This window comes from Cervus elaphus, chromosome 7 (assembly GCF_910594005.1).
Source record: "Cervus elaphus chromosome 7, mCerEla1.1, whole genome shotgun sequence".
NCBI classification, from domain to species: domain Eukaryota; kingdom Metazoa; phylum Chordata; class Mammalia; order Artiodactyla; family Cervidae; genus Cervus; species Cervus elaphus.
This window is the reverse complement of record NC_057821.1, coordinates 10,501,533-10,526,399: the sequence shown is the minus strand read 5'-3', so window position 1 is coordinate 10,526,399 and position 24,867 is coordinate 10,501,533. Positions and strand designations below refer to the sequence as shown.

Genomic DNA, 24,867 nt, shown 5'->3' with positions numbered 1-24,867 from the left:
CACTCAGTAGGAAGGGTTTTCCGATTCTCTTATTTCTTCATCTTTAATGTAGGGCTGCCTTCTCATGAGAGGCTATGAACAGTTGATGAGATAATTTGTGTAAAGTACCTAATAAAGTATTTAGTAAATATTAGGTTCCTAATACATGGAAGCTTGAGATGATAAGTATAAAATCATTGGTTCAGACAATAGATGCTCTAAGACTATGCTGTCTCAGATAGTAGCCACTAGGTACATTGGGGGTATTTTAAATCTAAATTAATTTAAAGTTCGGCCCCAGGCTAAATGCTCAATAGCTATATGTGGCTAAAGGCTACCATAGTGGACAGCACAGGTATGGAACGTTTCCAACAGCACAGGAGGTTCTATTGGAACCTTATTCATCTCTAGGAGTTCTGAATGAGAAATACCCTGGGCCTAAGTAGGCCAAAAAAACTCTTTGGAGTGGGACTCAAGTTTGAGTTTTGGAAGCTGGGTAAGTGTTAGAGGGGAAAGGAAATTTCAAGTGTAGTTAGATGCATGAAGAAAGACAAGGCACTCTGAGGTCCAAGTCCTTATTCTCTGTCCCCACATTTATTTGCATGTTCCCCCACGGTGGAGAAAATATCTTTTAACAACTAATTCCAATCTTGGAATCCAAAGTTTGAGATGTTCTTGTCAGGTCCCCTCTCTACTCTGGTAACCCTTGTGAGTCTCAGAGGCAGGAGCAGAGCACAGGGCAATCCCAGTGACTAAAAACCATCCTGTTACCCTGCTTTGAGCCCCTCGTGTGCTTCTCCATCCCTTCCCCAGCAGCCCGCAGGGCACCTTGGAAACTCATCAGGAAGCTCCTCCTCTGGGGCCATCTTAGGGATATCCGCCTGTCTCTGAATCATCTGGGGCTTTACAACAGTCCACGTCTGCTCCTGGTTCTCTCCTCTGCTGCTGATTCAGTGCTTGCAGGTACTAGAGTGGATCCTGATGCTGACTGCAGCAAACCCGGGCCTCCTGGACGAGCCTTTAGACCCTTCGGGCAGTTGGGCTTTTCCTGCCATCTAACCCACCCCCACCCATTCTCGGCACATGATACTTGCCCTCTGCAACACCAAACCCTTCAGTTCCTTCCCACACATTTGCACTTCTCATTTTTTGCATTTGAGATGCAGTCCTTTCTTTTTTCTTGTAGACGCACTGTTCCCAACTTTCCAAACCCAGCTCAAAAATTGTCTTCCCAAAAGCTCTTCCTCGTAAGCCCTATTCTCAGTGAGTCCCCGGTCTGAGGAGACTGGGTTTGCCTCGGCTCACTGCAGCTACCACTGACTTGCTCTGCTAGCGCTTCCAAGTCATCTTGGTGGTGTGTTCACCTCTCCTCACTTGACTGGCTACTGACTGAGGAAGGGACCCTTCAACTATTTGGAAGGAATATTTTGCAGCAGAACAATCCTAAAACAGAGTTCTGAAATACAGCCCCAAATCATATCCAGTGTCTCCATTTGCCAGCCCATTCTTTCAACGCTCCCTACTCTCCCCCCCCAATCTGCCCACTCACAACCTGTCCTGTAGGGATCCCTTCAGCACGCATGGGCACAGTCTCATCTTAGTTCATTCTCTCAGGGTGCAGGGGTTTATGAGCTGGCCTGACAAACCAGAGGGTGCTGTTGGGTGGGGATTGGTTTAGACCAGTGGCTGCACCCTGGGGTTCCCCTTTTAAAAATGTGGTCACTCTCTTAGACCAGCTGCATCGGGATCTCCAGGGTGAGGCTGGACTGCTGTCTGTCTTCCTTTCTCAACTCAGATAATGTGATAGACTATTTGCCCAAGCCGGCAAGAGACCAGGGACAACAACACGACAGAGTATTTGAGAAAAGGGGTTCTGGAGTGAGGCTGTGTCTGTTCAGATGCCAGCTGCATGTCTGTGTGGTCCTGGGCCAGCCTCTGAGCTTACCTGCTCCTTCCTCTGTAGATGGGAATAATGATATAGCACCTGGTCATGGGGCCACCAGGAACATCAAATGAGTTAATACCTGGCAAGTACTTAGTACTGCAGTGCAGGCATACAGTAAGTGCTCAGTAAAGGCTTGTTATTTTTATTCCTTCTCTCCAACCTTCCCCACAGTATCCTTTCTGATTCCCTGTCCTCTCCCCCAGTCCCCTTATCAAAGCCCCATTAGAGGCCTGGTGTGGGGAGATGCAGCCCCAGGGGCACACGTGATAGAACAGGGAATCTGGGGAGACATATCCTTGGGGGCATCTGCGTCACTGCCTGCTCCGCCTGTGCTGGTTCGGGAGCAGGGCGAAGTGGGTGAGAGGCCAGTTGGGAAGCACAAAGCTGCCCTCCACAGTCCTTTGTAAAGGCACTTCTTTGGTGCCCTTACCCCAGCTTCAGGCACCGGGCTGGCTCACATGCTCAATTAGGGGAAAGTGGCGGCTGCAGAGACACTACAGAGCCAAGACCTCCCTGCCACCCTCTCCCGGCACGAACGCACAGGTCTGTCACGGCAGCAGCTTCTCCCTGCACCATCCGACGTCTCTTCTGGATTTGCTTCAGCACCTAGCAGAGCATTCCATAAATTCTGATAAATGTAGGGAGGAGGGATGGGATGAGGCAGGGAATACAAGGGTTAGAAAGGACTAGAAAACATGAAGTATTATGACACAGGCAGCCCTAAGATTCCCTTCTGAGGGTGGGGATGTGTACCCTAAAAGGCAAGCAGGAAGACCCCTCAAGGAAACACTTTGTCTACTTCAAAATTTTGCCAAGGTCCAGCTCTGGAATAACCACCACCGAAATGGGCAGGAATGCAGGCTGCAGATAAGCAGATGCCTGTAGGTAGAGTCTCCTCCACCTTTAGGTTACTACCGTGGTTACCTTACTAAACTCAGAGGGGCTGGGGGCAGTTGTGGATACGTTTGCTGGGCCCAGTGAGAAGGTCCAGAGCAGCTTGCTTGATGCCCTCACGTGCTCACATGGCTGTGGCATCCTTCCTGCCCAGCCAGGATAGCCCAAGATGTGTGCCGGGTCTGCCTCATCCCTCTATTTTCCTCTCCTGAGATGCCTTCGAACCTCACTTATCACTGAGGACCAGTGCAGGTGCCCCTGCTGGGAAGCTGCCTTTGACTGTGGTAGCCTTCTCTAGTTTATCCTTTCTCTTCACTCTGGAGATTTTACTGTCAGCTTCTCTCATCTGACCAGTCACGGTCTTGTACAGATACCTCTTATATACTCCATATACCATTATTTAACTTTTGGTTTCTGTGTATTATCTTCCAAAGGAAGCAGTGAGCTCCCTGAGGCCATGGCTTCTGAATCTCTGAAACCTGTACTGCAGCTAGAACAGAGCTGAGCACATTCATGCAACAATTCAACAAACAGCATTTGCAACATGCCAAGCACTGCACTAGGCGCTGGGCGTTCAGCAGTGAACAAGACAGACTAATATAGTGAAAGCACTTAGTGAATATTTGCTAAACAGGTGTGTAGATGGATGGATAGAAGAATGGGTTGTGGGTGAGTGACTGAGCTCTATATTTTAGCATCTTTTCTATGTTTCTGTAGAGAAAAAATTCACTTCTTTACTCTTCTGCAACCCTACAGCTGTTCTGGGTAGAAGACAATCCCAAGGAATTTAGTCCTAAGTTAAGGGTAGGAAGACAGGAAACTCAGAGAAGGGAAGATACCCACTTAAAGGCATCTATTTGGCTGTGCTGAGGTAAGAAGAGCTCGGGACCGGCAAATTTAAGATAGGATTTCTGGGGAATTCTACAGAATTCACAGGACCTCAGGGTTTTCAGATGTTACCTGGGGCTTCTCAAACATCTCTTCAGTGCATCCTAGTTAGATGGATGTTCCCTAGCCTCCGTGCTAACACCCGATGACAGGGTACCAGGGGCCACGGTTCCATTGCCACTCCCTGTCAGTTCTCTTACCCTCTCCTCCATGTTGCCTCGATGCCCAAGCAACATTCAGAGTAGAATGAGCCCAGGTATTGCCCATGGTACCCTAACCTGCGACGTGTGCACATCTGCTCCACCTCTAGATCAGCTAGGGAATCTGGGCGAGCCTGGCTCCCCAGCTCTGGCTTATCAGGCCGTCTTCCCAATTTGGAACTGGGATGTGACCGCAGCTGGATTCTGGGCCCATCCTCAGCCTGGACAAAGTCCAGGCAGGGGTGAGGAGGCCTGGAAAGAGCCCAGAAACCACACAGATGACCCCACGGGCAGAGAGTACAGAGCACTTTCTTCTTTTTAAAAAGTACATTTCCCTCTTATCCAAGCTTAGCCTGCTCAACTGAAGAGCCAGGGAAAGCAGTTGGTGTTTGGCAACTGGAGAGGTGCAGGGCTGAGCCTGACAGGTCCTACCTGATCCCCAGCCCAGCTCCTTGCTTATTTGAATATGCCCCAAGATGGACAAGAATTTTCTCCCTTTCAGTGTGGGCTAAGCCCACCACCCTGAGTCAGAGGTCTTTAGAGGATGGGTAGAGTGGAGGGGAGTGGGAGTGGAGAGGAAAGAACAGAACACTGGAGAGGGAGTCAAGCAGCGGGCAGAGTCCCTGTTTCGTGATGATCAGTCTTATCTCTCCAAATTGATGTGGAAAATAACAAGATAAACGATGATGTCAGATGATGTTTAATTCCGGTAAAGGCCTTTCACTTAGGTCATTTCATGTGATCCTCAAACAGTCCTGTCTGTCACTGACTAGATGAGAAACAAGCCCAGAGATGATATCTTGGGGAAGAGAAAACAGCCAGTGTCAGAAAACCCCGGTTTTCTGGCCCCCAGTCTGGTGTCGTCTCACTGCACACTGCCTTTTATAAACACATGAGGGAGAGATGCATGCCTTAGCTGTCACTGAGGCCTCCCCCACCACCCACTCCAGCTCAGCACTTGGTTCAGTATGAAGCAAGCATCCACTCCAGAACCATGGAATGGCCTGGAACTATTACTAGGATGCTCCTAGGGGGAAGTCAGCAGTAGGCATGCAGGTCCTTCCCAGCTTTGGGCACGGGGGCAGCCGGGAGGAGGGCAGGGCTGGGTGTGGGCAGGGAGGGCACTGGCTGCACCGTGGTGGGCACAGACGGCGTTGCCGTGAGGAGGGGCGGGCGGCGCGGCCGTGGGCAGGTGTCTCCTGCACTCGGACTCACTAGACTGGGCCAAGCAGCTGGTTAGAAACAAAAACAAACACCAGGGATACAGGTTCCTGCTGTTAACAGCTTCAAACCGCCAGAGGAAAACTCCAAATAAATATAATTAGAAACTTGTAAAAACGTCCTCTCTGTAAACCTGCTCCCCAGGGTCTATGCTTTAAGCACCCCGCTTCTTCCTCCTCCCCCCCCAAGCCCACATATCCTGACACTCCACCTTCTTCCAGGGATCCCTCAGATCTGTTTCCTTATTTTGGATCTCCTCGCCAGCCCAGCACCTCCTGCCCAGGTCTGTCCTCAGCTTGTTGCCATTGCTGACCAGATGCAGACAGCCCCTGGCCTGGGGCTCTGAAACCCAAACCCCACAGTTCTCTAGGGCCCTGGTTTCAGCCACAGGGAAAGCACAGGTAAGAGTGAGGGCCATCGTACCCTGTTTCAGGGGCGTCTGTCCACCTGCAGAGCCAAAACGCAAACCCAATGGCAACTACAGAGCAGCGCCGCGGCCCAAAAAGGGGAGATATGTAGGCTGGAGGAGTGCAGAGAGGGCTCATCTCGGAACTGAGAATCCAGGGTGTGGGACCCAGGACTGGGGCCGTGGGGCCTGGCCCGGCTAGTCTTCAGTTCCCAGAACAGAAGCATTTCAGCTCTACTTCTCAATGCTGTTGGATACACACACATTTACACACATAGAAGCGCACGTTTGTGCTGCAGGGGCTGTTTCCAAGGGAAATACCCCCACTTAAGGACACAGTAGGAACTAGCAGGTACATGGGGCCCCGGGAAACTGGGCCGGAGGACGTAGACTTGGCAGGGAACCGTGAAGCAGGACTCGGGGAGAAAATGGCATGAGATTCAGGAAAGGAGCCTGGGGAGGCCCCCCTGCAGGACAGGGGCTTGCTATAGTATCTTTTACCTTCAGCAGGAAGGATTTCTTCCCCCCCCTCCCCCCAGCAGGAAGGATTTTGAAGAGATGCATAATCTCAGAGATGAAAAGGACCCTACTAATACTCTCGTCCATTTTATAAGTGAGGAGGAGAATTTTAGTTATTTTCTCAAAGGGCCCAATTCCCGGGCTCTGCATTTACCTAAATCCACTGGTACCTGCCATAGTCCCCACCCCCTGCCTGGCAGGGCTGGCAGTACGTGGGCATGAAACGAACAGAATGCGCAGTCTGGTGACAGAGGGGCCAAAGGGGGCAAGCGGAGGGTCCACGTTCCCTCTCGGCACAGGCAACCAGCTCCCCCACCCCTCAAACACCTCTGGGTTGGCAGCTATATCACTTCCCCCCGCAAGGATCGGCAGTCCCTCTGTTTCCAGACTCCTGTCTAATAGCTGAGCCCGAAGAAGCTGTCCCCAGGTCTGGGCCTCTTGCGGGCACTGCCAGCCTCAGAGCAGCTCCGCAGTTTCCAGCCCTGACAGGGACTCTTTCTTATTAGCGGTCATGTGCTAGGGGTATGGGCCGTCAACAGGGGCCCACACCCCAACACGAGGGGACCGTGCCCGGGGCAGGGCCTGGGGTGTGTTCAGGCAGCAACTCTTCACCTCCGTCTTCACAGGAGGGTCTGAAGCCATCTGCTCCCTTCCCCCACACCCAGTTCAAGGCACGGGACCAAGCCATTCCACTTCTTCACTTCTCCAATGAAAACAAAATGCACATTGCCTGCTTCCTTTTTCCTCTCACCGGAGCACTGCGCACACATGCACACACACGCACACACACACCCTGGGTCATGCACACGCAAGCTCACACACCCTAGTGAGTGCACACCACACATTCTCAAACTCACACCCAGAGCTGGCTCCTTTTACAACAGGTCCCAGCTATTCACATCTCAAACCGGTTCTCATGCTCTCAGATTGCTGAAGGTTTCAGGAAACAATCTCACTGAGGGGTTGCTGATAACTTTTTCTCTGCCTGTAGTGATTCTGGCTCCTGTGTCTTCCTGTCCCCTCTCTCTCACCCCACCCAGCAGAGACTCGGGAGATGAGAGGTAGGAAGGGGAAAAGTTCTCCCCTGGCTGTGAGCTTTCCCCATCCCCCTAGGGGACATGTCACTGAGAGAAGAGAGGTCAAAGGGATTCCTGAGGAATTTCTAAGCAGTCCACCCCCCTTCTCCACCCTCTGGAAAAATGAGGGGTGGGGGTCAGGCTTAAAGGGATGATCAGGCTCCAAGGGTTGGGGCTGACTCTCCCTTTTTCTCCCCCGCGTGGCCTGGCTGGGGCACGGCAACAGCCAGCGGCCCACAGGGCCACCCTCACCCGCTGACACGGTTATAGTTTTCATTTTGTATTTTGGAGGGAGGGGCTAGGAGGAACAGTCCCCTCACTGTAAGAGCCAGCCACAGGAGCCCAGGGAAGCAGGGAGGAGAGGAAACAGCCACATTAAAGAGGAAGAGAGGGGTGGGGGGAAGCAAGAGAGAGACACACTTACAGCCAGACAGAGACTCGGAGAGACGCACCGAGACAGGGAGACACTGTGTGCTGCCGGATACGCGCTCCCAGTCCCAGCTACGCTGTTACCTGGGAGCTCTAAAATACGACCTTATCAAAATTCTGTCCCTAATGAGGAGAGAAAACAACCAGGTAAACTAAATGTCCAGGCTGGCGCGCCCTGCCGCCCTGGGGACAAGTCTTCCCCAGGAGACCTTTTCATTCAGCTGTAACCTGAGCCCCGTGCAAGGATTAGGTCTTTTTTAACCACTGCTGCACACCATCCCCCTTAAAAAAAAAAAAAAAAAAAAAGCAAAGCAAATTAATGCTTTTAAGTTAACAATTATCCTGGTTATCCAGTCTGTCTACTTTAAAATACACAGACAGGCACTTGAAAAACACTCAAAACCATGTACCCTCATGCTCACTCATTCCTAGTCACAGAAGCTTACCCAGCCACTCGTCCATACCAGCTCTCAAAGACACTAAAACATCTATATACATGCTTAGCAAGGAAGTGACAACAGACACATACACCCAAGTATGTCACCTGTGGGTAATCGTGGTAGACCTCACACGCATGCACGCACGCACACACACGTTCACCTGCACACTCAGGGCTCCCTTCTGTGTCCCTCCCCTCCTCTCCAGTCCACACCACTTTGGTTCTCCCTCTGGTGAATCTCTCAAGAATAGAGACAGAGGCCCAGATATCCCCAGTGCTATAGTAACTCTTGACAAGATACTTGCCAAGGTTATTTGTATTTTAAAGACCCTCTAGAGCTTCATTTGAAAGCATGTGGCATTCAAGGCACACCTTCTGGCACTGGTAAGATCTTGGAGGTATGTTTGAGGGCCAGGGATGGCCACAGCTCTGCCTATGGGTAAGGCTGCCCTGCCCGCTCATTAACCATCCTTTCTGCAACACTAGCGTGCAGATCTGGGACCAAAGATGTCCCACAAACCCAGCAAACCTGTCGTTAGGCAACTCTAGTAGACCAGGTTGACAAATGTCCTGAATAGTAGGGTTAAAGGTGACTGGCTTGGAATTTATGCCCAGCTAGACTCTGGGGTCAAAAGGAGGGAAGATGCCAAGCTAACTGCAGCCCAGACAGATCAAGTGAGGCCCGAGTGTGAGCTCAGCAGGGGGCAACACTAGAGTCTGGAAGTTCCTTGAGGGCAGGGGTCTCCACTCTGTGTTTCCCACAGCAGCAGCAGAAGCAGCAGGATGAAATGAAAGAGGGAGCCCTAAAGTGCTCCGGAGAGATTCTATGTCCCTCTGTCCCTGAAGGATAGTTGATCTCCCAGGCTTGAAAGCCTTGGCTTGAGGGCACCTGTCCCTTCTCAGACTCTCCATCTGCCCCAAGAACCCCCTGGAGGATACTGCTTGCTCCACGTCTTGGCTCCAGTCTCACGAGGCCACTACAGACACTGGCTCCAACTTGAAAGAGGCCCTTATCTTGTCTCTCAAAATCTGTTCCTTCCTTCAGACTAAACTCCCAAGCTAATTCCATGCTATGAGTAAGTCAGCATGCACTACAAAAGCCAGCTTTGTTTATGAAAACACAAGCAAATCCACAGTGGAAGGAGGGCTGCTCCCAGGCCGGGGGTGGTGGTGGTAGTGGGCGGTGTGGAACCAGGACCAGGGAAGAGGTAGTTTGGGGTTGGAAGGGGTAGGGATGGGGTCTGGTGTTTGACAGCAGAGGGTCTCTTGTGCTTCTGTTAAAGAACAGGTTCGAGGAGGAAGGGGGTAGTTGAAGAGGCAGTGCTTGGGGAGAAGAGAGTGCAGTGATACAGCGCCTTCCTTTTAGCAGAGCAGGAGTCCATCCAGGACACAGAGCAGCCTAAGAGCCAAGTGCTCAGGCTCCAGGATGCTGCAACCTGACTGCCAGAGACCCAGGCCTCCCCAACTCCCAAGTTCAACTTCCCCTTCTGGCCCAGCCACCTCCACACCCCAGCCCGGCTTCACGGAGCCCCTAGGACAATAGGCAGAATCATATCCTCCTGAGTGAAGCTTTGCTAGGAGGAATTTTTTTTTTTTTTTGTCCATATAAATCTCTTCCTGGGTGAGGACTCAATGGGGGAAGGGTGCAGCAGGAGGTCAAGGGGGAGGGGAGGCTGTCCCCAAGAGAACTGTAGCCCACCAGCCTGGTTCTCCCAGCACAGCCTTGGGACTGACCAGGCAAGGAGCCTGGGGTCAGAGATGGGGGTGGGAGGGCCTCCCTCTCTCTCTCTCCCTAATTCCTAGAGGGATCTGTCAGAGCTCCCCAGCCTGGAATTTTACTTTGTTATTTTAATGCAATTCTGACCTGGATTTAAATGGAATTGGAAACCCAAGGCCTTAATAAATAAATATTATGATAAGAAATGAAAGCCATGCAAGACGAAAAAGATTTCCCCCAAAGAGGCAGAAATGCGACATTCTTGCCGGGAGCCAGAATCACAGAAATTTTCTTCACTTCTTCAGCCCTCTTCCAACAAGAGGGAGACAAGTTGATTTCTTTCTTTTCTTTTTTTTTTTAGTTTTCCATAAAAGATCCTATTTTTCCTTAACATTTTTTTCTGATAAGACAACTACAAAATTTCTGTCTAACTTTGAGGAGAATTGGGGGCAAGCGGAAGAAATGTATGGCATGGCTGAAAAAGTTTTCATTCTTTCAGTCTCTCCAGGCCAAAACTTAAGTTTCTGGCAATGTTTGGGAGAAGAGAAGATTCTCTCTCATACTTTTGGAAGGCAGGAAGTCTTTGGAAGATGCTGGGGTGGCAGTGAAGTCGGGCAGCATTTGGAGGCGCGTGGGGCTCCCCAAACTTCTCACTCATCCGTGCTGCCCCTGTCTCCTCCAGCCTTTCGCCCGGGGCTTGGTGCCCAGAGGTCAGGTCCCCCACCGAGGAGGGTGGGCGCACGGTGCCCGGTCCTGACAGGAGCACGCTTCCCAGCACCTGCCCTGCCCCGTGGAAATCGCGCCCCCGCCCTCGGACCCTGAAGCCCCGGCGGCCCCGCGGCCGCGCGCCCCTCCTTCCTTACCTTGCACGGCTTTGCTGTGCTGGGCGGCGCGGGCGTGGACCAGCAGGACGAGCAGGCAGAGCCCGGGCACGCGCCCCGAGCCCATGGCTGGAGCTACCGGCGGCCGGGCGGCCGGGGTCGGTCTCGCAGCCCAGGGAGGGCGGAAGCGGGCCGGGCCCCCGCGAGCCGAAGGGCAGAGGGGCGGGGGCGCCCGGCCAGGGCCGGACCGGGGTCTGTGGGCGCGGGGCGCGGACAGCGGCGCCCTCGGCGGGAGGCTACCAATGCTGCCGGCTTCTCCCGGCGCGATGCCCGGGAGAGCGAGGCGGAGGAGGGTGCGACGGGGCTGGGGGCGCCCGGCGCCGCTGACGGAGGGAAGCCCCCGCCCTCTCCAAGGCCGGCTCCGCTAGCGGCGGCGGCGGGGCTGCTCCGTACAATCCCACCCAATTCCCAGCTCCGCCGGGAGAGAGCTGCCGCGGAGAGCGCGCAGAGCCCGGGCGAGGGACCTGGGAAAGGGGAGGAGAAACGCAGCGCCAGAAACACGCCCTTTCTGCCTCTCTTTCTTCCTCTCTCGCTCTTTCTCCGTCTCTCGGGCTCCGTCTCTTTTTCTTCGCCTCTCTCCTCCTCCTCCTCTTTCTCCTCCTCTCCTCGCTCCTTTTCGTTTTCTTCCTCCTCCCCCCCCCTCCTCCTCCTCCTCCACCTCCTTTTCCGTGCCCTTTTTTCTTTCAAATGGGGCCTCGGCGCGGCGGCCGCTCCCCCTGCGCGCCCGGGCGCGGCGGCCCCCTCCCCAGGCTGCCGGGCCGCTGCCTGCAGGAATTTACAATCCGGCGCTGGGGGAGCGGGCCCGGTCTCCATGGAGACGGCTTCCCCGGGAGCAGGGAGGTCAGGCGCAGACCGCGCACAATCAATGGATCAATGCAAGCCCCGCTCGGCTCCAGACCAAACAGCACCGGGCTCCGGCTAGTCCTGTCTACCGGCGGAAAGCGCGGGGGAGCCAGGGTGCGCCCCCGCGTTCGCACGCGACGAGGGCTGTGCGACGCAGGTTTGCACGCACACCTACAGAGCAGACAAAGAGAGGGAAGGGTGTCGGGGAGGCCGGGGCAGACCGAATCGCACGGGCACTCCGGGACGCCCGCCGACACAGCACGACACGCGGGGCACAGCCACATAGGACCTCGGAAGGCTGAGAGCGGCTCCGACAGCGGCCGAGTTAATGCCCTCCCAGCTCACCTCCACCACACCCCCCACGCCCTCGGGACCCAGTTCCCTCGCCTAGTGCCTAGTCCGCTTTAATCGAGGACCAAAAAGAAAGTAGCCTTTCCCCAGCTGAAACTGCTAGCTCTAGGGCAGACTGTCCTGCAGTTACTGTCTCACTCAGCATTCTCCCCATAGAGACCTGGACTCATGTGAAAAAACACTCTCGGGCTCAGCACGAGGGCAAAAGCTAACCCGCAGAAACCTGACTATGTGTGTAAACACGAGACCCCCAAAATATGCGCAACTCTCTCCTCCAAACCTGCCCTCCCACCTTCAAGATGTGGTCCTCACCGGAACATCCTTAAGCCTTCATCCTTCCAACTTGCAGGGGCAAAAAAGGGAAGATAAACGATATCTTAAAAAATAGGGGCAAAGTGTGCCAACGGAGTGTCCCTGAAGCATGGACAACACCACCTGCTGCATGTATCAGCTCTGCCTCTTCTCTCCGTCCATCCTAGGGGAAAGATGAAGGACTTCTTGATAGTGGTGAGAGCTTTTCTGGAGTAGGGAGCTTTGTTCGGTCGGAATAAGACTGCCTGGCCCTAGGCAGTCACTTATGCTTCAGAGCCAAACTTCTGCAGGATAGAGACCTTTGGGACCCAGGCTAACCTCAGAGTCTGTCTTCAGGGTACCCTGGAGGAAGAGATAATGATCAGGATTCTCCTGAAAATAACTCAGTCCTTAGACCCTTCACACTGGCATCCGGTATTAGCTTGGGTGACAGGTGTGCTTTGTCAGAGGTTTCCTTAACCCCCAGGGAGAAGAACAAAGTGGTTCCGCCCCTAGGGACTGAGTGGACAAGTGGGAGGATTCGGACTCAGGCATCTGGATTTCCTGTCCTGATTCTATCCTGGGTCGGAGATTACCTTTGGGCAGATCATTCCTCAGTGTACCTCAGTATTGTCACTGAAAAGGAGGCTGGGTTAGCTCAGTGGTTGGAAGGAGACAGTGCCCTTAGGAACTCTAGGGGAGGAGGCCTGGAGAATTCCCTGCATGACATGAGAGATGGCAGTTGGGATGGGAGCACGCAGAACATGGGGATGGAGTGAAGGCCACAAACGTTTGGGTCAGATGATCCCCGAGGTCCCTTTCAGCCCCGTCACTCTAGGGCTCTCTCCCTCCTTCATTCCACTGGCAAACCCCTCCCCTTGAAACAGCTTTGCCTGCTGCCACCAATTATGTGTAGGACTAGAGGACAAGTGCAAACCTGCCATCCTCTATGCCCCAAACAGGAGAGTGGTTTAAAAAAAAAAATAGCATCAGAGGTTGCCAGAGGGTGCCTATCCACATGGGGGCACAGGGGGTTGATTAGCGCCCCCCAGGCAGGGAAAGGAGATTGCACTGTGCTTTTACCCACTCCAGTACTCTTGCCTGGGAAATCCCATGGATGGAGGAGCATGGTAGGCTACAGTTCATGGGGTCGCAAAGAGTCGGACACGACTGAGCGACTTCACTTCAATTCACTTGCTTTGTCTCTGCCTTGATTTGGACACTGGTGTGAGCTCCTCTGGGTCCCTACGGAGGAGGGCTCCTGCCCAGTCTCTAAAGCAGGTGAGATGGGCTTGGAGGGTTCTGCATGAGCAGATCAATAGCTTAACTCAGACCTTCTCTCCAGGGCAGCTTGATTTCCTGATCCTCTGAGTGTGGACATTGCCCTGGCTTCGCGGGGAGGGAAGTGTGTGGCCCCACCTTAGCTGCTATATCTCTGGGAGGCTCAGTGTCTCTTACTCATTTCCTCCCCCCCACCCCCACCCCGATTACTTTCCTCTGTTTATTCCTCTGTTCCTCTAGGAAGGTGAGCTTTCTCTACCTCTGGGCAGAAGAGGCAGTTCCCTGCCCTGCTCCCCACCTTCCATTCTAGTCCCCGCCTACCCTCAGCCCTTCAGAGGAGTCTATAGGAGCCGGGTGTGGGTCACATTGCCCTCTGTCCTGTCCATTTCTGCAGGGGCTCACAACAGGAGAGTTACTCCGGACGGTGACAAGGAAGGAATAAGGAGATGGCTCTTGCAAGTGCTTCTACAAAGCAGCAGCACATACCACGGCCTCAAGGGGGCGGCGGGTAGGGGGGTGTGGGGTGTGGGTGGAGTGGGGTGGGTAAAATGTCCCTGCATTCTCTGGGGTCTCCTACACTCGCCTCAGGTGGCAGTTTGCTTTTGGGTGCCTCTCTCCTTCAAGGAAATCTCTGACATTCACTTCATTCTGATTTCTCTTGCAGATGTTGAGGGAGAAGGGTGGGGCTGGGGGACCCACAGCTAGTATCTCTCAGTTCTCGTCCTGCTTCCAAGGATGCCTCTGCCAGGCCTCTGCCAGGGGAGGGACTTAGCCTCCCCTGCCAAGTCTCTTTCCAGGAGCTTTTGCTTTTTCTCTCTCTGCTCCTGAGCTACCCCATCTGTTAAATGAATCTGGTGCCTCTATCTTGACAGAAGATACAGTCTTAATGGAGAACATGCATGTACTGAAACAACAGTACCCCAAGGTCAATGTCAGGCCCTACCATATCCCAGCCATCTATCTATTTTGGGTAATTTATTTCATTTCGCTGAGTCTCATCTTCCACATCTATAAAATGGGTATGTGCCTACAGCTGCATAGGTGAGGCATCTATCACACCAGCCCTAGAGTGAAATAAAACTGCAGTTCAAATCTCAGCTGTGTGACTCAGATAAGTTAATTTCAGCAAGCTTCAGTTTTATGACGAAGGGAATATAAACCTCATCGGGTTATGGTGTTGACTGAATGAGCTAATGAATGGAAAACCCTGGCACACAGTAGGCATTCAATAGGTGGTGGCTATTGCTGTTATTTCGACTACTTCTCAGAAGGAACAAGGACCACAGATGTCTGATGGTAAAGGTATAGTAGTGCCTGGGAAGGAGCAGTCTTGTTGCAGGCCAGACTCTGACCCAGCTGAGTGTGAGTGCAGCCAACTGGGCTCAAGCCTCACCACCCTCCATAGAGTCCTGTCTGTCACACATTCCTTCTGAGAAGGTTCCAAAAATGCCATGCATTCCAGCACACTGCCCTTGTCAGCAGCGCTTCCAAACTGGAAGGGTGGAAGGAAACTTACCTGCCAGGTAGAGCAGCTCTTTCCCCACCACCTTGTACCTCCCACCCGGCCTTCAGAAGGCACAGACACTCTAATGAGCACTCATGGCTACCATCAACTCAGAGCTTTCCTATGTGCCAGGTGCTCCACCACAAACGCACCAGGCAAGAACTGCTAACCTCATTCTGCTGGTGGGAAAACCGAAGCGAAGAAACGTCAGCCCGCCCAGATGACTGACTAGGAACGGATGAAGCCAGGATCTGGGACGCAGGCTTGACTCTGAAATGTGTATGGCCTCCTCATTCTCTTTTCTGCCTCCTCTGAAAAGACAGCGACTCAACATCTTCTTGCCACTGTTACAATTTAATCATTCAGCGTAGATCAGCCCCTTTACATACAAGAGGTAGCAGGGCAGTACCCTTGTCCCGGAGAATCACACAGGGGTAGGATTTCAGAAGACTGAGAGGTCACATGACTGCCCTAGGTCACACGACATAGTAAAGAGGCAAAGCTAGAAGCAAGATTCATGTCTCCCCTGACGTCTTTTTTAAGAAAATATATTTATTTTTATTGTCTATTTGGCTGTTCCAGGTCTTAGCTGTGGCATGTGGGATCAGTGATCTTTGCTGTGACATGGAGGATCTTAGTGGCATGTGGGATCTGGTTCCCTGACCAGGAATTGGACCAGGGCCCCCTGCCTTGGGAGCATGGAGTCTTAGTCACTGAACCACCAAGGAAGTCCCTCCTCTGACTTCTGACTCCTGGATCAGTGCTCCTTAGTCTGTACCCTGAGAGCTGCGGATCTCCCCTCTTCCAGTTCTCAGTTTTCCTTTTCCTCATGATCTGATCAGTCACAAATCCTTCTGTCAAGTGGCATATGGTACTTATCCCACATCCTTCTCCCCAGTATACACTGTCCAAGGCCCTCTAGAATGTACAAAAGAAATAGAAAATATGATCCCCAATCAAAGAGGTGTATCAGGGACGTCCCTGGTGATCCAGTGGATGAGAGTCCACCTGCAGGTTCGATCCCTGGTCTGGGAAGATCCCACGTGCCATGGAGCAACTGAGCCCGAGCCCCAGCTCCTGAAGCCCGCGAGCCCGAGAGCCTGCACACCTCAGGGAAGAGTAGACCCCCACTTGCTGCAACTAGAGAAAGCCCACACTGCAGCAATGAAGACCCAGCAGAGCCGAAAATTAATTCATTTTAAAAAGAGGTCAGCACCAGTGTATGCTTTCAGACCCCTTTGTACCATAAGGCAAATCCCCAAATGCCCAGAGTCTCACCAGGAAGGCAAGGCTTGTATATGCAAAATAATATCTGAATGCAACATCAAGCAATCCAGACAGAGAGTACCAGAGAAAGTCAGAGGAGACAGGAGTCGATCATCCAAGTAGGTTCCGTGGACATTAGGAGGGATTTGAGGTAAATGTTAATGACACTTAGAAAGAGAGGTACAAGAGAGGAATATAAACAAAAATCAGGGACAGAGATAAAGAACAGTCAGAACAACAACAGTAGAAGAAATAGACAAAAGGAGTGGGGCACATGCTAGGTCAGTGGACAGGTCGACCCTGGGCAGGCCTTGTTTCCCACCTGCCCAGGATGGCTGAGCAGCCGCTTGGACAGATAAGCAGAAGATTGGAAGTAACGCTCTCTCAAAGTGTGTTCTGGCCCTGGGATTCTAGGAGTAGCTTGTTCCCCAAGGCCCCTGGTCTTGTCTCTGTGCAGAGGTCTGCTGGCAGTCCTGCCAGGACCTGCTGGGGGCGGGGAGAACCTGGTCTGAGCCGCCCACACCTCCCCACTGGGCAGCCTCCTTGGCCTCTCATCCCAGGGTCCCCCCCCCCAGCCCTGCCTCCCTGCCCACCCCCACACCTGAGTCACTTTGCCACCTGCTTCCTCCCCACCTGCTCCCTGGCTGCTTTCATGAAGGAAGCAAAAATCTCCAACCTGCCAATTGGCATGAGCACTGATGTGTGGTTCCAGACTTCTCCACATCACAAGGCAAGTCTCCAAACTGCCCCAAGCCTTCGCCCTGTCACCTCCAACACAGCTGCTCTTCCACACTTCGGATGCCGCTCCACCAGGCTCAGCCCCTTACGTCCCAATCAGTGCTCTCACCTCCTGTTTCCTTGAGAAGCCGGAAGCCATCTGACATGCACTTCATATCTCCCACCTCCCTGTCCCGCCACTGCTAGGAGAGGGGGTCTCTCCTTTTGACCAAGAACAACCCCCACATACATGCACAAGGATCCCACGCCGTCTTGCCTCGACAGGGAACCAGTGCTGCCAGTTACCCCCTCCCTTTCCCGAATCCCTCACCTGGGCTCCTTCTTCTCCTAGAAACACAGTGTAACCTGCGGCAGGAGTAACACAGGAGCAACCGCAAGCTCCCCTAGACCCTGCTGCCTCTCGTCCTCCCAGTCTCCTGAACTTCTAGGAGGAGGGCTCCTGCTCTCCATCTCCCCTGCTTCCTTCACCCCTTGCCCTTGTGCAATCCGGCCCAGGCCCTCTCTAACCCGTCTGCCAGGTCTCCACCACCTTCCCCATCTCCATGTATGAGGATGCCTGCTGGTCCATACCTATCTTGACCTCTCTGCATCATCGGAAGCCTCTGAATGTTTTCTTTTCCCTTCCTGCGTCCTTTCTTTCCCCTAGTATCTCGCCAGTCACTCCCCCTTCACTGGCCTCTGAAACACTTCTAGCTTGGCTCTTTTCAGTTCTCACCCTGTGTGACCTCCTCAGGGACCCTAACCCAGGAACAGCAAGGGTGGAGGGACGAATACTGGCTCTGTAGTCAGATGGTTCTAGGTTTCAATCCCAGTCCCAACAATGGGTGAGTTTGAGCAAGTTTCTTTACCTCTCGGAGCATAAACTTTCTCATCTAGAAAATGGGAGGATGAAATTCTGACCTTGCTCGTGTTGGAGGGCACAGATAGGTCGCGTGGAAGGTCCAGCACAAAGAAGGGGGCAGTTTACCCCACAGTGTGGGACATTACAGCTCCAACGGTCACCAATGTGATGACCCCCAAATCTACATCTCTAGCCCCCACTTTCCTTGTAACTCTAACTCTATGTGTCCAGTTTTCAGGCCCGTATGTCTAGCGCTCTTCTCTCTCTCCTAACTTGCCCTGTATTTTTGCCCACCGAGAGAGATTCCCACTGGTGTTTTTCAAGATCTCAAGATGAACCAACCCCAGCCGAACGTTGTCCCTCTCTGCACGCACCCCTGACCTGTCCTCTTCTTGACCTCCATATAATGGCCACATGACCACTCAGCGGCCCCAGCTGGCTTTCTCAGAGTCTGAAAAGACTCCCTCTTCCTCTCCCATCTGAGAGGTCACTGCATCCTGAGGGCGAAACATCTGAAACCTCCCTCAGTTCTACGCCTCCTCTCCACCCCCGTTGCTGCTGCCTCAGCCTCCAGGCGCTCAGCATGTCTCCCGTGGACACACACGGGCCTCCGTGCCAGTCCTGAGCCCTCTTCCCCAAAGACACTTCGTGTCCCCCTTCTGATCTCACTGTTGGCACAGCCAAGCAACATCAGCCTGCCACATACCATGGCCTTGACAGCTGGGAAACCGCTACTGCCCTTCGAGATCCGGTTTAGATGTACCTTGTTTATGAGGTCTTCCTGTGGCCCCCACAGGCGTGGTGCTCAGTGGCCCTTGAAACCTACCCGGATGGCCCTGGGTGTGCTGCGCTTTAATGGTTTCTCTTCAGTATCTGTCAGACGTTTGAGGGCAGGACCTTGTATCCCCAGCCCCGAGCATATGTCTGGCACATAGTCGTGCTCAGTGAGTGTTTGCCGAATGAATGGAGGAATGGCGAGCTCTTGGGAGCCCCAAGGAGGGGGGCAGTGCGCCCCTGACCTGTCCCCCTGCCTCCCACCAGCCCCGAGCTGTGTTGCCTAAAGGACTGGTGGCAGCAGAAGGTGTTAAAGGGAGGCTCAGCATGGAAGTCAGGGGTGGGTGGAGAGGCCAGCCTGAGGAGAGAGCACAGAGGTGCAGGAGACCCTGGGAGGGGCTCTTCTGGCCAGAGACTCTGAGATTCTGGAAGGCAAAGAATCCGAGCTGGAACCTTCCAAGCCAGGACTGGAGGTCTCCCCAAAGGTTTGGAGAACTGGATGATGACAATCTGCGTAAAGCAGCCAGAGGCAAGAAACTGGGGAGAGAAGCAATGATCCGAGGCCTGGGGCCAAGATGGATGAGGCGGGTGGGGTCTACTGGCAGGTTCCCTCGCTGAACCCTGGGGAAGCAGACTCAGGAGGGCGAACCCTCATCGTCTCTACCCCTTCATCAGAGATCTTTCATACTGATGCTTCAAATGTCACCATTAGAAGATAACTCCTTTGAGCTAAAATTGTATTTCTTGGGTCCCAAATACAAATATCCCTGTGAGAGATGACTCCTTTGTGAGTTAACATGTTAGTTATCTGCTGAAGCTCTAACAGTGCCATGGCAAAGGAGGGGCTACAGGGACACTGGCTGAACTTCTGAACTTGGCTGAGCACCGGTTCGGCTTTGCTCCGCCTGCCCTGTTTCCTCATGGCTCTGCTGCCCCAGCTCTCCCCAGAGGAGAAGATGGAGAGATGGAGGAGGCCTTGCTACAGGTATCCTGGATTAAAGCCAGGATGAGTGGAGATGGAGGTATTGGGGCAAAGTTCAAGGTACTCGCGAACCAACTTATAAGGTGAATTGCTGTAAAGCAAAACTCGGTTCCCCCATTAGCTTCTATTGTTCTATTTTCCAAGAAGGGCCCTTACAGGACTGAGAATCCATTTAGAAGAAGCCGAAAACCCGTAGCGAGGAAGGGGTTGGCATCTCTGCCGCCTGTCCTCAAGCTGAGTGCTGAGGCCCTCAGAGAGGGCGCCTCCCTTGTTTGGTGGTAGGCTCTCCCTTCTTCATGCCACCACTTCCCCTCTGTCCTGGGCGTTTGGCGAGCTTGCTCAGCGAAGCTAACGGGCATCACCGCCAGGCTGGGACTCCTTGGTGTCTCACCCTGGTCCTGCAACAATTGTCTGCAGGAGCCTGAAGAAGTCCTGACCTTGACTTGGGCCTGAGGGCTCTTGAGGAGAGAGGGGAACTCCTGCTAGTCCTCTCCTGCCCTTACCCACCCGTCCCGGCCCTGGTCCGGTCCTGCTGGGATTGACGGAGAAACTCCCTTGCTTCTCTTCGCCAGACCCAAGCTGTAATGTTACCCTTCACCAGTAGGTGCCGCCGTCTATCATACCATCCTCCAGTCTTTGGTGAAGTCCTGAAGCCAAACCTTGGGGAGCCTTCCCAAGGCACCCAGCGCTTCAGACAATCTGCAAATGAAATTATTATAAATGAGATACTCCCACATTGATGAAGTTAAAATGTGAAATTAATTGTGTGTTTCTGAATAACCACAGATTTCCATTTTTAATCAGTTTGACATTCATTGTGCACTTGCTACGTGCCAGGAACTTAAAAGATACAGGCATTCAGAGATGGCATGGTTTTTCTTTTAAAGTTCATAATTACGTAGGAGAGCGAAATGTGCCTCTAAATAATTAGAATATAAGGTAGAACATGGGACTTCCCTGGTGGTCCACTGGTTAAGAATCTTCCTGTCAATGGAGGGGACATGGGTTCGATCCCTGCTCTGGGAAGATTCCACATGCTGGCAGCTGAGCCAGCAACTGCTGAGCTCATGTGCCCCAACCACCGAGCCCGCACCCTGGAGCCTGCGCTCTGCAACAAGAGAAGCCGCCTCAGTGAGAAGCCCGCGCACTGCGGCCGCAAAGTAGCCCCCACTCCCCGCAACTAGAGAAAGCCCTCACACAGCAACAAAGACCCAGGGCAGCCAACACAAAATAAATTTTTTTTTTTTAAAAAAGGCAGAACATGGTAAATACCCAAATACGGAGGTGCCAACATAAAATTCTAATGAAAGCATTAAAAGAGACAGATTAATTCCAGCTGGAAGCTTGGGGAACGACTCAGACGAGGAGAGGTTTTAAAGACGACCCCCAAAGAATAGGTAGACTTTCTATACACGGAGTTGGGCGAAGATGGCGAGGGCTTTCCAGGTGGTGGAAACAAGGTGAGCAAGGATTTGAGGGGGAATGTCTGCCAGGAATTAATGTGGTTTGACTAGGGTTTGACACGGGTTTAAGGGGCTGGAGAGGAAGATCTGAAAGGTGGGGTGGTGAAGAGCCTGTTCCCAGCCGGGGCTAACGGGTCGATCCTGGTGTCCTGGCTCCGGGAACCCGGAGGACTTTAAGCAAGGCAGCAGCAGGGCTGGCTCCTGTCATGAGCTACCTTTCCATACCCTGGATACTTATGTGCTCTGTGGGACTTCTTCAGTGTTTAGCGACTTTATCTCATCAAGGATGCAGGAAGAGAACAGAGAGCAGAAAGGGGGCACAGAAACTGGTGAAGGGGAGGGAAATGATGGCTAGAAGGGAAGAAAAGATGGAGAAGGAGGAGAGGCAGCAGGGGAGGGGGAAGGCAGAGCCCGCCCTGGGAGGAGGCTCGGCCTGGTGCTGTGCTCAGGGAGCTGTCTGCACTTTTCCAGGCCAGCAGCCTCTGGCTCCCAGCCCCGGCAACCACAGAGGACAATGTGAGGCGGGCTTGTTTGGTGATGTGTTTGCTGCTGGCCCTGTTTGTTTGTTTTCTATTATTATTATTATTATTTTCCTGGCAGTGGATGCATCTGGGGTAGAGAAGAAGGAGGAGATCAGCACCGTGGCTCGCAGTGACAGTGGCCCCCAGGTCAGGCTCTGGGCTGCTGGGACTCTTCAAGTGGGGGCTTGTAGGCATTGGAGTTCGACTTTGGATGTTCCTGGGAGAGGCCTCTAAGTGGGCACCCAGAGCCAGGTGGTGGCTGGCCCAAGCACAGAGATGGTTTGCATCCAGCTCTTTGTCCTTGTCTTTCTCTACCCCGACAGGAAAGAATTAAGAGTCCTTGAGGCCTGGGCTCCTTGCCTGTGTGGCCAGGATGTCGTGCTGGGCTGGGGAGTCTGTAAGGGTACAAAGAGCAGCCACTTTCAGCTCGGCACTGGGGGCCGAGGGGGGAGTCCACGCGAGCCCGCCTGCTCTCAAGCCCTGATGATGAGTCTGGCCTTCTCTCTCCTGTCCCACAGCCCTTGGAAGCCAACCTAACGAGCACTATTAAAGTTAATGAAACACAATGAGTCCTCCGTTTGCTTGGTTATGACTCTTTACGAGATTGCTCCCTCTTGCAGAGGAGATTCATTTGAGCTGCCAGGGCTTAGCCTTTGTCCCCCTAATTTTTATTGGCCCATTAACAAGATCAGATGCCCTGGGCTGACCAGGAATATCTGGTGTGGGTTCCCAACAAGCCCCATTGGGTCCAGTTTCAGGTGGCCTTTTGATTCCAAATTAGCCTAAGAACGGCCCCTGTTCCCCTTCTTCCTTCTGTTCCTTCTCCTCCTCCAAACCCAGTTTTCTATGTCGGTACAGCAGGGATTTGGGAAGAATTCAGAAGCTAGGAGATGCCTCCCATCTGCTTTAGAATGTGTCTCAACCCACTGATGGAGCAGCTCCCCTCGTAAGAAATCCAGTGTGGCTTCAGGGCTTTACTCCCCATTAAAATGGAAATATACTGAACCTTGTTAGTAATTTGCATTTTGGTGTGAATCAGTTCATAAGGTCATGGATTGGCTGCGAGGGGATCTGGGAATCTCTGGTACTGTACACGGGTTTTTATCCCCGGTGTTCATTTTTCCAGAGAGAGGTTTTCTATAGCTTTCTTCAAAGTTTTCATGACACTCCCGCCCCCTCACACAGGCAGAAAATCTCTCTGGAAGTGGGAGAAGACTGGTTCATAACTGGGGCCCAGAAGACAAACTGTCCTACCTGCTTGTCCCGTCCCACCCCTGAGGAGGAACTGGGCCACCCCCACCCCCTGCCCCGCTCCTCTGGAGATGCTTCTTCCACAGACCTCCCACGGTCACCACTGCTCAGTCATGCCTTTCTGAAATCTTAAAACCAACCTCAAGCTGGGGGCAGGGGCAAGAGCAGAGCCCTTTAACTCTACTGATTTACATGGCAAGGCAGTAAATGATAGGTTCTCATGCCTGGTGTAAATACTCATAAACTTCACTGTAAGTGCTGGGCATCACATGTCTTGGGCGCCCAGATCCTCTGCAAACCCCATATAGGCCTGCCTGGCATTCAGGAGGTCAGGGAGGAGAGGAACGCTGAGCTGGCTGCAGCTGTCATGACAAGGTCACAGCTGTGACTAGCGGGGGAGAGGGCGTGGAAGCTAGTCTCTGCGACCCCGCGTCCTCCCGGACAGAGCAGATGGCCCCTGCACAGTGATGCCTCAGAGTGGCTCCTCTCCTGCTCAGCTAAGGCTGACTGTTCTCACAGGTTATGGCATTGTCATCAGAAAGCCCCTATTAAAATGCAAAGGGGCTTCTTGTGAAGATGAGTAGCGCTGGCTGGCTGTCCATCACCCAACAGAACGCAGAGTCCCCAGACCCCGGAAGATGAGGTTTGGCATACATGGAGAGACGTTTCCAGCAGATCAGTGTAATAGCTATATGACGTTAAGTGGCCTTTCAAGTAGTTTCTCTAATTCCACTCTTGGGGTCTGAGAGCCTGTTCTTCACATGGCAGCCAGAGTCATCTTCAAACAGAGTTTCACAACCTCAGCTCTCTTGACATGTGTTGGGGGGAGCTGTCCTGTGCCTCGTTGGACGTGCAGCAACACCCTGGCCTCTACCCGCTGGATGCCAGGAGCACCCCCGCCCGAGCTGTGACGACCAAACACGTCTCCAGATCCTGTCAAGTGTCCCTCAGGAAAGGGGGGCGAGGTTTCCCCTCCCCACCCCCATCCCACTGAGGATTTCTGTCATTAAGTATAAATCAGATCATGTCTCCCTGTGAAACCCTGCAATGACTTCCCACTGCTCTGAGGATGAGATCCAGCGACTCAGCGTGGCCCCCACGGCCTCGGTGAGCTTGTCTTGTCTTAGGTGTGCCTCTCTGCTCTTGTCCACCATCCACCAGCCTTTAGTCAAGGGAAGCTTTTTTAAAAGATTTCCTTTTATTTAGAACTTTGGCTTTACTTTTATTTAAATATATACACATATATGTGTGTGTATAGTAGAGTGAGAGAAAAACCAATTATTCTTAATTTATAAGTTAAGTTGTAAAAAGAAACTCCAATACAGACTGCATGAACCAATCTTAAGAATCAGACCATATTTATCATATATTTTCATTTTGTACTTCTTTGGTTTCCACTAAAATGCTATTATTGTGTAAAACTGAGACTTTGCTTTTATGTTGTCTTTGACACGTGGAATTTTTTTATGTACCTAGGTAAGCCAAGCTTTTTCTTGGACGAAACAGAAGACGGAGAGACACTGGCAAGTATTGGATATGTTTTGGAGCCTTTTCATACACCCTTATGACAACTCATAAATATTTGACATACAGAGTTCCTTACTTTTGTTTGTCCTATCTCCCCCATGAGAGCAGGGACAGTGCGTGGCTTGTTCACCGTTGTATCTGCATTACCTCCCCTGGTGCCCACCATATAGCCGGCTCTGAATAATTATCTGTAGAGTGAATAAATAAGGATGGCAGGAGCTCAGAGAGGGAGAGGGACCCCTCTGGAAAATCAAAGGAAGTCTTCTTGGTTAGGAAGACTAGAGGGTAGAAAGGGGGAAATGTCTTCTAGGACAGGGCTTAGGGAATGGCAGAAGCAAAAGCCCCAAGAAAGCACAGTGGGCAACAGGCACTGCAACTGACCCAAAGAACACGCAGGCCGCAGACCTTCTGTCTTCTGTCCACAAGGGGCAGAAGAACAAATGCAGTGTGAATACAACTTCTGGTCTGAACGGATCCAGGGGTGAAGTGTTTGTGTCCCTTGATGGAGAAGCCAGGAGAGAAGTCAGCTAAGTTGGAGCCTAGTGAAACTGGAGATGAACCAGGGACGATTTTGATTGCTGAGCCTGGAGTCTAGACTTGGCTGAGCCTATGAAAAGTAATAATTATTCCTCTTGTGGTA

At 52.6% G+C, this 24,867-nt stretch overlaps 1 protein-coding gene and 1 long non-coding RNA gene across 10 annotated transcripts in view; one reads left to right on the top strand and one right to left on the bottom strand.

The window, feature by feature from the left end:
• Nucleotides 1-11,120, bottom strand: part of SCUBE3 (signal peptide, CUB domain and EGF like domain containing 3) — a 35,895-nt gene extending 24,775 nt beyond the window's left edge. For 2 of the 5 annotated variants that reach the window (XM_043907243.1, XM_043907245.1), the window contains exon 1: nucleotides 10,577-11,118. In XM_043907243.1, the coding sequence (XP_043763178.1) occupies nucleotides 10,577-10,661 (85 nt within the window). In that variant the 5' untranslated portion in view covers nucleotides 10,662-11,118. Of the gene's footprint in view, nucleotides 1-10,576 lie in introns of all 5 variants that reach the window. The other 3 variants (XM_043907246.1, XM_043907244.1, XM_043907247.1) reach the window with 3 other exon arrangements.
• The window catches only part of LOC122696977, a 57,747-nt gene extending 33,122 nt beyond the window's left edge, over nucleotides 1-24,625 (top strand). For 2 of the 5 annotated variants that reach the window (XR_006341969.1, XR_006341970.1), the window contains one exon: nucleotides 13,755-17,037. This is a non-coding gene — a long non-coding RNA (uncharacterized LOC122696977). Of the gene's footprint in view, nucleotides 1-13,754; nucleotides 17,038-21,528; nucleotides 21,597-21,772; nucleotides 22,655-24,176 lie in introns of those variants that run through there. The other 3 variants (XR_006341972.1, XR_006341971.1, XR_006341967.1) reach the window with 3 other exon arrangements.
• The last annotated feature ends 242 nt before the right edge of the window (nucleotides 24,626-24,867 follow it).